Genomic DNA, 15,791 nt, shown 5'->3' on the forward strand with positions numbered 1-15,791 from the left:
CGAATTACATCGTAAGCTGAATGTATCTAAAGCCCGGGACGCAGTGTTACCATACACAAACACCACAGGCGGGTGGACAGATGAAAAAAAAACGAGTATAGTTATTCAAGAAAAGCATTACATACTTTCGCAATATTGTCTTCTTTAGTACTTCAATGGCAGTGCAGTTTACACCAGTTGCTATTTCCTGGGATGCAGTTCGTTGTTTTGAATGCTAGGTCCTGCGGTAGGGCACTCTCATACTATGCACTATAGATGAAAAAGTAATAAGTCTACTACTCTGCAGACGACTTCTAGCCCTTCAGAATCCATTCAAATGCCTTTCAAATTTACTAGGGTTACGAATATGATAATGACTAATTATAAGTAATTTAAAGTCTTATTAACTTCTGGCCGTCATCATTACAAGCACTTAATAGCCAGATGTGCTCTTAACTTAATGAGGATAAGTCTTGACAAATACCTAACGTTCTTGTAATGGCAAATCTTCATGGCCGGTCATCAACAGGTGACATTTATTAGCCGGCGCGTTTCGTAACAACCAAGGCCTATGGTAACAACATAGTTACATCTTCAAGGTTAAACGAGAAGAAACGAATTAAAAATACATGGAGTCAAAATAGTGACTCTTAAATAGTCTCACCGAACTACAAATATATGCAATAAAGCAAGACAATTCCAACTAAACAGGTGCTGTATTAAAAGTTGAAAACGGAATTATTCAAAAGGAATTGGAAATCAGCAGCGAAGAAAACATTCCAAGATAGATACTACAGCTGGACGGAGGTGTACGAGTCCACTCTGGGTACCTAACTGCTCCATAAATAATTATTCTAAAGTCGGTCGTTCGTGTAAACAGAGAAGTCAGCATAATTAGTATTCGTATTACAACTAAAAATTTGATTGATTTCTAATATTGAAAAAGTCTGGGTTGGACAAACTGCAACCTGTACAATAACTGACACCTTTATATAAGAATCTGCTCTTGCCCTAAGCAGTCGTTTTGTTGGTCCAACGTAAGTCCCAAATGACATTTATAGTGACACCTGCTTTTGCTGTGATCGTTACCATTTGAAGAAATCCTTTGATTTAGCAGTGCTGGGCAATGCTTTTATTTTTAATGATTGTTTATATAAACAGGTTGATGGGATGGCAGTGGGATGAGCTGATGGTCCCACGTTCTCCAACATTTTTATGCGCTCCTTGGAGGAGATCATGTCTGAGAACTGGCCCCCATACTTTTTATCCTCTTGTATACAAACGGTTTGTTGACGACACCTTCGTTCTTTTTACATCGGCTTTTCAAGCCAACCAATTCCTCTGATGCATTAATGAAATACGTCTAAACATCAAAGTTTACATTACAGAGAGAGGGAAACGATCAATTACAATTTTTGGATGTTTTGGTGTCTTGACACAATGATAGTTTGAACACTTTTTTAGGAAAAAGTCTTTTACTGCTCTGGGTCAAATGTTTATAGTGCGTTTCTTTTTCAATTTTAAACTCGATTCAGTTTTTACCCTTTTTCATAGAGCTTACGCTTTAACCTCCTCCTGGGACTATTATCATAAAGAAGTCATGTTCTTGCATGAATATTTTTCTGATAACTGGTTTCCATCCCATTTTTTTTTTTCTCTATTAACATTGTAAGAATTTCCTTAAGAAATCCTCCAGCCCTCCTGCTGTTAGTACAGTACCTCGCAAGAAACTTCATGCCAGTTTTCCTTATATCCATGATGACAAATTTAGACGTAATTTTAAGTCTGCAACTGAAACAAATTTTAAGGCCCCGTCCACACCAGCGGGCACTGCCCGACGGGCAAACGCTGTTTCCATAACCAGTTCCACTATACTGACCGACCGAGTATGGAGCCAGAACGATGACATTGTCTGGTAACACTACTTCAGAAGCGAGAGAAAATATAAACAGCTGGATGTGATTGACGGGCATGCCCGCTAGTGTGGACAGGCCATAACATGCTACAAGTTATTTTAATTCCAATAAACCCGCTCACAGTATTGTCGGTATTTAAATTCAAAGACAGAACCCTCCCTCTTATGCAATTCTTGGTTAATATACTTGCCTTAAATGTCAATTTGGGGACTTACGTTGGACCAGCAAAACGATTGCTTAGGGTCAGAGCAGATTCTCATTTAAAGGTGTCAGTCATCGTACAGGTTGCAGATTGTCCAACCCAGAAATTTCTAATATCAGAAATCACTCAAATGTTTAGTTGTAGTACGAATACTAATTATAGTTACTGATTATCTGTTTTGGGCTAAACTAGCTGTTTATACGAACGACCCACTATCTTAGAAAGTTTTCTTCGCTCTTTCTTTCACGTAAGTCCGTTTTCAACTTTTCGTACAGCACCTGCTCAGTTGGAATTGTCTTGTTTTTGTTTTTATATAATCGTAGTTCGTTGTGACTCTTAAGAGTCATTATTTTCATTCTATGTATTTTTAATTCGTTTGTTTTCTCTGCTTTTAGCCTTGAAGATGTAACGATGTTGTAACGAAACGCGTCGGCTATTAAATGTCACCAACTGGTGACCGGCTTTCTTCTTGTCACCCTGTCCTCATGTATACTTTGGCTTGCCTGTGCCAATATCTCTAGTCTACTATATATAATATATATATATAATATATATATATATATATAGATATATAGATATAGATCTATATATATATATATATATATATATATATATATATATATATTTGTGTGTGTGTGTGTGTGTGTGTGTGTGTGTGTGGTGTGTGTGTGATGTGTGTAATGAAAAGGATCCCTATAACACCAAAATGTAGAATGGTTATGCTATATTTCAGAGAACCAACTGTCTCTCTCTTCAGGCAGGTAATGAATGAAATAAGAGTTACAGTAAATCGGTATTTATACCAAGAGTTCCAGAGGTCAGTCGTTACGTCATCCCAGTTGACAATTTCTCTTCAGTCGTCTTAATCACTGGTTGGAGGAAGATTTTATCTATAATATCCAAGTCCCAAGCTCATTTTGAGAGGTTCATCGTATTTCTTTAATGAGTGCTGATTCTACCATCTGGCTTTTGAACCGACGATTGCTGCTATAAGTTATACGTGACAAATTCCATTTTATTCCGACCTCTGGAAGTTCCTCGTTGGACGAGTGGTTTTGCACTCAGCTGCCAATCCGGTGGTCTGATGTTCGATTCTCGGCTCTTCCAACGCGGAATCAGAGGAATTTATTTCTGGTGATAGATATTCATTTCTCGATCTAATGTGGATCGGATCCCACAATAAGCTATAGGTCCCGTTGATAGGTGACCAGTTGGTTCCTAGCCACGTAAAAATGTCTAATCCTTCGGCCCAGCCCTAGGAGAGCTATTAATCAGCTCTCAGTGGTCTGGTTAAAGTAAGATATATATGAATCCGACCTCTGGATCACTTGGTATAAATACTGCCTCTCTGTAACTCTTACCCTCATTCATTACCTGACTGAAGACAGAAACAGATGGCTCTCTGAAATATAGGATTAGCTTTCTAGATTATGGTGTTTTTATGGTCTTTTCATTAGATGGAATTCTGTTTTAACAAAAAATATTTCACTGTCATATATGTATATGTTTAACACGAAGTAACACGTGTTTGAGAGTATCCTTGAATCCGTGCATTTACACTGGATATATGCAGATATATATATATATATATATATATATAGATATATATATATATATATATATATATATATATAATACGTAGTACATATATATGTTTATATACTATGTATATGTATGAATATATATCTTGAACACCCAGCGTTTTCACGTTGGTTTCAAGAAGTGTTTCACTAGCCGCTTTTTATTCATTTCTGTATATCTTTTTACCATACCTAGGCCCATTGAAGACTTCACGGCATAATTGTTCGTTTCATTAAAAAAAACCACTCATTTTCTTTTAGAACATGAGCGTGTGGAAGATGACCAGATACCACTGTTTTTCTTCTTCTTCTTCTTTTCTTCCTTCCTTCTTTCTTCTTCTTCTTCTTCTTCTTCTCTTTTTACATGATTAAAGATGATTTTACAAATCTCGATGTAAAACAAAGTTCGAATCCAAACTATTACTAGCTATGGATAGAGAATACGAAGATTTCAAATGACGCAGATCGGTCGAATTTTGGCTCTTGTTTGCTGCATCAGTATTTGCAAGTTCGTATTATTTCCCAATTTTATATTCACTCCTTCCTGTTCTGGCTTTCATGGTGCAATTTGAGTCGCTGCATTGCAGACCAATATTAGGAATTCGCGAAATGATAATTCGTCATATTCATCATAATCATTATTATCATTATATATGAATTCAGTCAGAGTACTGAGGTCTTTCAAAGGACAGGACCGCAGTGCTAGAATTTTGGGGGGAATCTGAGGTTGGGAATCAAATGATATAATTTCATACATTTGAAAGAGGCGTTCACGAGGAAAGTCGATGCATATGCTTACACTATCGCTGGTCGATTTCTGAGGTAAATGGTAGTCATACATATATTACACACACACACACACACACACACACACATATATATATATATATATATATATATATATATATATATATATATATATATATATATATATATAGATCAATGTAGCACGAATGAACACCTGCTTGACAATATCCTTAAATCCAAGGTAGAGAGGTAAGTGAAACTGGGGACGTTGAACAAGTACTTTCGTAGTATAATTTCTACATTCTCAAGTCACACTGAATCAAGGAGAGGTGTGTGTGTGTGTGTGTGTGTGTGTGTGTAAGAATGTGTTGGCAACCTCATAAGCAGGGGATTGTGTGAGGTTCATCTGTACACTTTGTGCCAGAAGTTTTTAGGTTCAAAGTATGGAATGACCTCACCCAATCTTCCATATATATATATATATATATCGAGCTACAATGTCCTTTAATATCTAATTCGCTCTACCTCGGAATTAATATATTTTCATATATGCTTAACCGAAGGGGAATTTTTCTCGATAATAGATTTTTATATATATCCATATATATATATATATATATATATATATATATATATATATATATATATATATATATATATATATATAATATATATATTAAATGAAACGAAAAATTAAGTCTGAGCCTTCAATAGAGATGAATAGAAGGCGATATATCTGAGGAGAGAAAGGTGGTTAGTGAAGCTGTTCATGAAACCAAGGCGAAAAGGTTGGGTGTTCAAGTCTGTTCTGGGACTGCGTTTAGTCTGACAGAGATGCGGGACAGGACGGATGGAAGCTCTTGCTATATCAAGGGGCCTCTTGGTATGTGTAGAAGAGTACTATTATGTTCATCCAAAGGCCAGTGATGTCAAGTTTGGTGGGAAATGTTTATGATTCAGGAATAGAAGAGAACAGAGATGTAAAAGTCTCTTAAAATGATTTGAAAGAATAATTGGTTCTTTGTTTATTTCAAAGAAGCAAAATGGAGAAAGTGTCAGCCAACAAATACATAGGTATCAGTCCTAGTTTAGAGAGGCAGAAGAAACGGTAGCATTGTTATTATTTTTTTATATTAATTATTACAAGATTTGTATTACAGTCATCTTATTCGACTGTGTGGTTTTTATAGTGTGGGGTTCCGAGTTGCAACCTTGCTTCCTTAGGAGTCCATCACTTTTCTTACTATATGCTCTGTTGCTAGGAGCACACTCTTCTGCATGAGTCCTGGAGCTGCTTCGGCATCTAGTAGTTTTTCCAGGTTCCTTTTCAGGGAAAGTGGGATCGTGTCTAGTGTCCCTATGATTATGGGTACAATTTCCACTGGCATATCCCATATCCTTCTTTTTTCTATTTTCAGGTCTCGATGATTAAATTTTTTTTCTTTTTGTCATCTACTCTGGTGTCCATGGTATTGCAACATGAATGAGTGATACTTTTTTCATGATTTTGTCAATCAACATCACGTTTGGTCTATTGGCACGTATCATCCTATCTGTTCTGATACTATAGTCCCAGAGGGTCTTTGCCTGATTGTTTTCTATCACTGATTGAGGTTGGTGCTCGTACCACTTATTACTGCAAGGTAGCTGGTGTGTCTTGCACAGGCTCCAGTGGAGGGCTCTTGCTACTGAATCATGTCTCTTTTTGTACTGGTTTTGTGGCAAGTGCCGGGAAATTCGCTTGCTATGTGGTTTATGGTCTCGTTTTTCACATTGCACTTCCTGCATACGGTTGAGATGCTATTTTCTTCCGTCATTCTTTGAACATACCAGTTTCTTAAGACCTGATCTTATGCTGCTGTTTGCATTCCTGTTTCCTTCTTGAGTTCTTCCCTTTGTACCCATTGCCATGTTTAACCGCTGGCCAGCTATTTTGTCTGTCTCATGCACTGTCTGTGCATTGGTTTGTTGTGCCATTCTTCCGTTCTGTTTGTCGTTCTCCTATCTGTATACTTTTGTGTGCTTCTTCCCATGCATCCCTGAGCCTTTTGTCTTCACTGGTTATCAGATATTGCCCCAGTGCTCTGCTCTCGATGTTGACGCAGTCCTCAATGCTTAGTAGCCCTCTCCCTCCTTCCTGTCGTGTTATGTATAATCTGTCCGTGTTTGTTCTTGGGTGTAGTGCCTTGTGTATTGTAGTGTGTTAACTAGTTTTCTGGTCTTTGCTGCGGAGTTCAGCCTTCGTCCACTCCACTACTCTAGCGCTGTATCTGATTACTGGTACTTCCTATGTGTTTATGGCTATATCCGGCGTCGAGTTTTTACTTGAGTATCGCCTTAATTAAGTGTCTGCATATATTCTTTCCCGGTCCTATTCTTCATCTCTTGGTGTTTTATATCCTCTCCTTCTATTATTATTAATAGTTTAATCGGACCACTGAACTGACCCTCAGCTCTCATGGGACTGGCTGATAGCCATGTTAAAAAACTAACCGAAGTAATCCATCAAGTAAATGCGAATGTCTTATGGAAATTTATTTAAAAAAAATAGACGTTGAGATTTGAGATAAGGGAAAAATCTTATGAGATTCCATTTTGTGACAGAGGAAACGGACGTATATAAGTTGACAGATGTAATAACGAGGGGAAAAATGGTGTGGGGTAAACCTTAACATTTCAAAATGAAATGACCTCGTTATTGCAGAGATGTAAAAATAGGATGAGGTTTTTGTTGGAAAGAAGAGATTCAAATTGGGGCAATAACTGTAATTACGAACGATGAGAAAATACGAAGGGTGAATGGCATGAATAAAGAAAATGGACGCGAGGTCATCTACGGTTGATGACGGAGCAGAAAGAACCACTTTGAAGAATATAAAATGTGAAATATAGAGAGAGGGGAGAGTAACCAGATGGAAGTGTAGTAGTCGTAGAGCAGAATAGCATCAGTAAAGAAGAGGAATAACAAAGCATTCAAGGATAATGTGAGACAATAAAGTTTGCCGACACTGACATTTTATTGGTCTAGTTCAGAGGTGGCCAAACAGTCGATGGCGGCCACTTGTTTGGTCGATCGCCGTTCCCCCACAATCCTATACAAACAAACAAAAGCACAAGCATATATATATATATATATATATATATATATATATATATATATTTACATATATATCAATATATATATATATATATATATATATTATATATTATATATATATATATATATATATATATATAAAAGTCAGGCAGTTGTCCTCAAGTTTTATCGTACTATGAAGTCATTTGAAAAAATAAAAACTTTTCCCAACGTAATATGTGATTATGTAGTGTGTTAGATCGTAGAAGAGTTTCAGTCTTTAGAGTAGTATATCTGGAGTCCAAAAGTCTGGCCACCCCTGGTCTAGTTGATGACGTTACCCAGGGGGAAACGAATTTGTGTTTTGTAGGAAAAAATGGTCTACAGAAACGACATTAAACGATTTTTGATTCCCCTTTTTCCTCGTGATAACATTCTCTCGCCATCTTTAACTCAGTCAAGTTCAAAACATTGTGGCTGTTAAGTGTGAATATTAAAAACATTGTGGTGTGATCAATGTCAATATTAAAAATATTGAGCTTGATAAATGTGAATGTAAAAAAATTGTGGCTTGATAATGTCAATATTGAAAACATTTTGGCTTGATAAATGTGAATATTAACAACAATGTGGCTTGATAAATATGAACATTAAAAATATTATGGTTTGATAAGTGTGTATATTAAAGATATTATGGCTTGATAAATTTGAATATAAAAAACATTTTGGCTTGATAAACGTGAATATTAAGAAAATCAAGCGTATAGAAGTTTAAGAAAATTCACATTAGCCAAGTTTCACAAACTTGGACAAAGAGAAGCAGTCTGCACAGAATGGAGTCCAGCGTATTTTGTAAAAGATCTTAAACGAATGATGAAGGATCGCAGGAGTTAATGACGCTTCCAGAATGCTTGGGGAAGTGACAGTTGAGGATGGACGGTCAGTTCAGGTGTTGGAGACTGAAAAGAGACCCGAAGAGAAAGGATTACAGATGGTGGAGTGTGGGAAAGAGCTTCTTAGGAACATGTGATGAGAAAATATTGCTGCCGTTACGGGAAACGCGATAAAGATTTCCGTGATATTTATGAAGACATAACCCCTGTGGTAGGGGTGTAGGAGCGCTACCACCTTATTTCCTGCGTGTCGTAAGAGGCGACTAAAAGTACAGCTGCTTCCTTGCAGTCTTACTTTTTAGTAAAAGATTAGGCCCACCGCCAATAACTGTGGAAACTGCTTCCTTGTAGTCTTACTTTATAGTAAAAGGCTAGGCTCACTGCCAATACCTGGGGAAACTGCTGCCTTGTAGTCTTACTTTATAGCAAAGGGTAGGCTCACTGCCAATACCTGGGGAAACTGTTGCCTTGCAGTCTTACTTTATAGTAAAAGGCTAGGCCCACTGCCAGTAACTGTGGAAACTGCTTCCTTGCAGTCTTACTTTTCAGTAAAAGACTAGGCCCACCGCCAGTAATTGAGGAAACTGCTGCCTTGCAGTCTTACTTTTCAGTAAAAGACTAGGCCCAATGCCAATAACTGTGGAAACTGCTTCCTTGCAGTCTTACTTTTCAGTAAAAGGCTAGGCCCACGGATAATAACTGTAGAAACTGCTGCCTTGTAGATGGACTTTTTAGTCAAAGGCGAGCCCCACCGCCAGTAACTGTGGTTGATGCAAAACAATAAACCATGCATGATGTTGTGAGGAAAGCAGTAGAAAAGGCGCATCAAGCAACCGACCCCTTAATGTAGGGATAACGGTGGGAAAGAAGAAGAAGAAGAAGAAGGAGAACATTACTCAGTTTAACTAGGAAGGTGCATGCAAATGGATGCGTGGATTGAATCTGCTTCTACAGAACAGTTGTTGGATAAATTTCGGATGAAAGGATATATTTTATGAATCTCACAAGGACTCGGGTGAAAGTAATGATGAAATGGATTTCATATTATAAGGTGAAGGTTGATGAGGATGAATGGTGCACTAGGTAATTTGACAGAAACATTGTGAAGCTTTCATCATGGAAATAATTGGGTATGAAACGTCTGTTGAATATCTTTATGAATGGAAATATGAGAAGTGGAACAGAACATTGAGAGATGAGAAAAGAAACGTAGATGGAGAGGCTGATTTTTGCAGGTTGTGCGGCTTTGATTGGTGATGGTGAACACAAATGTAGAGTTGTGAAAGAGGTTGAAATTTAGAATTTTCAGTTGACAATAGTAAGATTAGATGATCACTTGAAAACAGAAAGGTGGACCAGAAAAATATATATATAATATATATATATATATATATATATATATATATATAATATATATATATATATAATAAAAAAGAGTATGGCCAGCAGAAACTTCAGCATTTTTTCGTTAAAACTTTATTTTCATCGAACGCCTACGTTTCGGGATACAAATCCCATCTTCAGGGCTAAAAACAAGGAAAAAATTAAAAATTCTAAATACATTAAATCAGACTAAAATGGGCACAGTAATAAATTATGCTATTTATATATATATAGATAAATAACAATATATCAGTGAAATTCGAATTTTATATAAAAGTATGACGGTAACTAATTGAATAAGAGATCGACAGTAAAAAGCAAAGCTACTAAGTACAATGACACTTCAAAATAAATAAACAAGCAAAACACTTAAAAAACACAAACCACACGTGAACAACTAAGAAAATTACGTTATTACTAAAAACAGGAGAAAAACATTCAATCGTAACAGGCAAAAAAATTTCTGTTATGATTACAAAAGGAGAAAAATTAAAGAAAAAAAAAATATATATATATATAAAGGCGGACACAAAGCAAAAAATAGCGAAACGAGAACTCACCGGTACAGAAGTATAGATAAGACTGAATTATCTATACTTCTGTACCGGTGAGTTCTCGTTTCGCTATTTTTTTTGCTTTGTGTCCGCCTTTATATATATATATATTTTTTTTTTCTTTAATTTTTCTTCCTCCGTAATCATAAACAGAAATTTTTTGCCTGTTACGATTGAATGTTTTTCTCCTGTTTTTTAGTAATAACGTATTTTCTTAGTTGTTCACGTGTGGTTTGTGTTTTTTAAGTGTTTTGCTTGTTTATTATTTGAAGTGTCATTGTACTTAGTAGCTTTGCTTTTTTACTGTCGATCTCTTATTCAATTAGTTACCGTCATACTTTATATAAAATTCGAATTTCACTGATATATTGTTATTTAATCTATATATGTTTTTTTTTTAAATAGCATAATTTATTACTGTGCCCCATTTTAGTCTGATTTAATGTATAGAATTTTAATTTTTTTCCTTTGTTTTTTAGCCTGAAGATGGGATTTGTATCCCGAAACGTAGGCGTTCGATGAAAATAAAGTTTTAACGAAAAAATGCTGAAGTTTCTGCTGGCCATACTCTTTTTATTAAAGATCCGACTTTCTAGAAGCGACAATGCCATTGCCATTCATTATTATATATAGATATATATATATATATATATATATATATATATATATATATATATGACGAGAGAGAGAGATAATGGAAATGGTATATAAAACTTTGGGCTCAAAGACCAAGTGCTGGGTCCTATGAGGTCATTCAGCGCCGAAAATAATGCTGAATCAATTGTCAAGAGAGCGTGGAAAGTAAGATGTAAGGCAGAGAATGTGAACGGAGGTATAGCAAAAGAAATGAAAGGAGTTGCAGACATGGGGCCGAATGGATGCTGCGTGGAGCCTTCAGTAATGCTAACAGTGCACCGCGTGAAGTGCACTGACGGTCCTAACTCCCTGCAGAGATATATATATATATATATATAGTATATATATATATATATATATATATATATATATATATATATAGAGAGAGAGAGAGAGAGAGAGCAGAGAGAGAGAGAGAGAGAGAGAGACTGGAAATCGATGCACGCAGACGTCCATCCAGAAACTGCTATTGCCCATATAGTATAGCTATCGCACGGTATGTACGCCTCGTAGCCTCTCCTAACTAAACCGACTGTCGGAATAATTCGGAATGAAATTCCCATTTCCCTTTCCCTGAATCACAAACAGAAGCAACATAATGTTGACGCATTGTGTCCCTCCCCCTCTCGAGGATTTCCACATAACCCCCGGAGATATGTTTTTCTTTTTATCTGAATTCGATGAGGGACTCGGGGAGAGAGGGGGGGAGGGGGAGGGGGCTGGGTCACTGAAATACCATTAGATCTTTGGGACGTTTTACCGATTCAGGATGGAATCTGCTCTTGTTTTTGTGGGGGAAAGGAGAGTGAGTGGGTCTTTTCTCAAAACTATTGTTTTTTTTTTCTTACAACTAATCTTACTTATGTCTTTTTACCTGACGAAGCCATTTCAATTACTTACGTGATTCCCGTAAGGCTGAAAAGAGAAGAAAATCATCAATGAGAATTTGGTGGCCATTGTTTGGAACTCGGAAGTTTGGTACATAGAAAAATAATTAACGAAATTGAAAAAAAATTAATTTTTAAACAAAAAAAATCCAAAAAGGCATAGAAAGATTCAGTTTTTCTGAGGTGACAGATAATCACATAGCCTGTAGAATCAGTATAATGAAATCTCAAGTGTAGAAGTCGCCAGTACATTGTTGGTATTTTTTTTGTTTTGGAGAAATAATTTACACAACACCAATTATAGTTATTCATTTTATGTATGTATATATGTAATATTATATATATATATATATATATATATATATATATATATATATATATATATATATATACGGGAAGATAAATCGCCCAGTGAGCAGGGGCACAGAAGGAAGTGCTCGAAATATATGGTTGCAATGTTCAAATAGTGTTCTACGTGACCCATAAAACGCTGTTTGAACGTTGCAAACGTTTGTAACGGCCCTTTCAATCTTTATATTACACTGTTGCATTACAGTAAAAGACATTCACAGATATAGATATATTATATATATATATATATATATATATATATATATATATATATACTATATATATATGTGTGTGTATGTATATTTATATTTATACATATAGTACTACTTTTCGCCCCCTTTCCTTGGGCGATTCTGAAAAGGAAAAATCAAGGTGATGACAATTTTCGAAGCTTCACACTTGACAATTAAAGTATTCACTCGAGCAACAAGTTTGCTTGAAGTATCTGGTCAATTTTGTATACCAGAGTGAGAACATTCTTTCACTCTGGCGACACATCTCTCATGGAAGTACGTTAATATTATCTCAAGTCTTAACATATGCACCATTTGATGAATATAGAAGTTAACATAATTAGCATTTAAGGGACATAGAAGTTAACATAAGTACCATTTAAGGAAAGTAGAACTTAACTTATGTACCATCTAAGGAATATAGAAGTTAACATAAATAGCATTTAAGGAACATAGAAGTTAACGTATGCACGATTTAAGGAATATAGTTTCATACCTCAATTACAGTTTAAAATTTTGTTTTCATTTGAATTTTCATTTCAGTATCTATATGTACAGACTATACACGAGGCCTGATTTGTATATGAAAGTGAAAATTGGCTCGGTTTTGAGCTATAATTCTTCTGACATGGTATATAAGCCTATCACTTCTGACAATAGTCAGAATAAACCAGTTAAGATTTTAAAAATGAAATGTTCCCTATATGAGGACTGAACTTACCTTTAGATTCAAGTAGGCTTATATAGATATTGCTTGAATATTTATAAACCCCCAAAAAAACAGAAGAGGTCTAAGTTGACCATTTGAGTAACCGAAGAAATGTAATCATATCAGAGATCAGATTAAAGTACGCCTCTCACAAGCCACCAGAATAAGCAAGAGAAACTTCTATTTTGATAACTAAGTAAATATGAATTTATTATGTATATTTTATAGTCAGTTAACCGTTGGTATAACTTCTCAATATATTAGAAATAACCTCCAGATAATATAAAACCATAGCGACACACACAGGGACATCTGTATATGCGCGTGTGTGTGTGTGTGTGTGTGTGCGTGCGTGCGTGCTTTTCATCCACCGATGTATTCAGCAACATAAGAGCCGATGCACGAATGTGCATGTGGCACATAGAATGGCATGCGTGCGTGCGTGCGTGCGCACTCGCTGCCAAGATTAATAAATGAAAAGAGGGGAAAAGGATCGTCGATAGTTTTACATGGCCCCTTCGCATGATGTATTCTTTGGCACGACAGTATTTCCAACACAACGGTTTTTGGAATATCCTCTGTAAGACGGGGGGTGAGGGCCCCCCCAAAAAAAATTCTCTCTCTCTCTCTCTCTCTCTCTCTCTCTCTTCTCTCTCTCTCTCTCTCTCATCCACTCGAAGCTTTTATAGCAAGCTCGTATTTTGTATCTATTTTTCTTTCGACAAGGGAGAATTTCCTTAATATTACTTGTTTTTTTGTTTTGATGGAGAAAATTGTATTGAGATAAACTGTGTCCCTTTCTTCACTGACAGCTCTCGTGTTTTGCCATTATTTTTTATATATGCCAGATCGAGTGACAGTTTTTGCTGGTTGTAGGTCGTCCTGCCTTTCTTGGTTCTCTTAATCAGAATCTGTTTTAGTCTAAAAGGTCAATATTATCGTCGTCCTTCCTGGGATTTCATCAGTGATCGCATCAAGAATTCTGTTCCAGCATTTTGAATAAGAAGGAGAAGAGAGAAAAAAAGAAGAGAATAAGAGAGAAGAGAATTTGAATGAAAAGAAGAGAAGAGAGAAGAGAGAGAAAACGGGAGCATTCTGAATTCGCTCTCAGTCCTCATCAGCAGGTGGCTGAAGGCAGCCGGTAAAAGTTGTATCTTGCAAATCATTTATGAAAAAAAGAAAGGAAGCTGATTATACTGCACACTCCTCGGCACAACGTCCTGTCCGTTCCCTTGGGATGCCTGGAAAGGTATAAATAAATCTCTGTGGATGGAACATCTCTTCAATCTCACACCTGGCGCGAGGAGGAAACGAACGTCTTTTGTTTTATATTAGCGATACGTAAAACAGAACTGAATTAGCCAGACAGGATTTGATGCACAAATCTGACTGCGATGTACCCCTTGCGTCGTGTAATTCAAGTGGTTGCTTATATCAAGAAAATTGAACGCAGTCAACTCTTATTCGATTTGCCGTTTATTCGTTTCTTCCTCGCCTCTTCCTCTTCGCATATAAAAAGGTGCTTGCTTCCTCTCTTGATCTTTTAGTGATGTATTACATTTATCAGCCTTCTTGCCTCCGGAGTTCACTGTTGATTTTTGTAGTAAGATTCAACCCCCCCTTTTTTCCTTCTTTTTTTTTTTTTTTTTTTTAGTGCGACTGGATTTTTCTTTTAGCTGTGATAAAAACAGTATACATATTATTTACTCATATGAGAATATATCCATCTGTCTCTGTCTGCTGATTATATCTGAAACTCATATTCTTTGGCACAAACTGGTGCTGTGCAATGCTTTACATTTATACTTATGGAATATGCCATTTACTTGATAGAACCCAATGTCACTCATACTTACCAAGAATCACTTAAGTTTCATTATCCGTATCGCATTCATATCATAATTTTCACAAAATTTGGAGTCTGGAGGGTTTTTGAATTTGATTTCGAACTGGACCCTTGGGATACGAACCTTTTTTTTTTTATTTATTTATTTATTAATTTTTTCACTGGAAATTTTTTTTAGACTTGTATTTTGCACTGGATTTTTTTTAGTCTTTTGCACTGGAATTTTGTTCAGCCTTTTCTTTTGCACTGGATTTATTTTTAGCTTTTTTTTTGCCCTGGATTTATTTTTAGCCTTTTCTTTTGCCCTTGATTTTTTAGCTTTTTCTTTTGCCCTGGATTTTTCAGCCTTTTCTTTCGCACTGGAATAAAAACAATCTCATCAGGAATCCTCTAACTTCATTAGGTCTCCCATGTGTGAACACAAACCTCTCCTTTTCCCCTCCACATTCCTAAGTCAGGTGGTCCCAAGGTGACTCACAAGGAGAACTTAACATTCAAATCTCCCAAAGCTCAGCTTCTTCTTCAAGTACTTCCTCCACCCTGCTTCACTCGTCCGCGCGAACATCCACACTTGTGTTCTTCAAACGAGCTTCGACACGCGCCTCTTGTAGTTCTGGAACTTACGATTCGATGCGTCGCTAAATTTGCTGGAGTTTAAATAATTGTGTAACCTCGTTCGCTCTCGCGTGGCCAGATGAATGAATAAGGCGCACTTTTGTGATCCCTCGTCCATGTAGACCCTTACATCTCGAATATGTCTTGCCTACATGTCATTTCTTACCTTGACTCATCCAGTCAC

At 36.3% G+C, this 15,791-nt stretch overlaps 1 protein-coding gene across 1 annotated transcript in view; it reads right to left on the reverse strand.

The window, feature by feature from the left end:
- Nucleotides 1–15,791, reverse strand: part of LOC135207195 (prohormone-1-like) — a 217,889-nt gene that overhangs the window by 73,505 nt on the left and 128,593 nt on the right. Inside the window, exon 3 of the mRNA XM_064238766.1 lies at nt 11,867–11,881. Within this exon, the coding sequence (XP_064094836.1) occupies nt 11,867–11,881 (15 nt within the window). The remainder of the gene's footprint in view (nt 1–11,866; nt 11,882–15,791) is intronic.

Source organism: Macrobrachium nipponense, chromosome 32 (genome assembly GCF_015104395.2).
Source record: "Macrobrachium nipponense isolate FS-2020 chromosome 32, ASM1510439v2, whole genome shotgun sequence".
NCBI classification, from domain to species: domain Eukaryota; kingdom Metazoa; phylum Arthropoda; class Malacostraca; order Decapoda; family Palaemonidae; genus Macrobrachium; species Macrobrachium nipponense.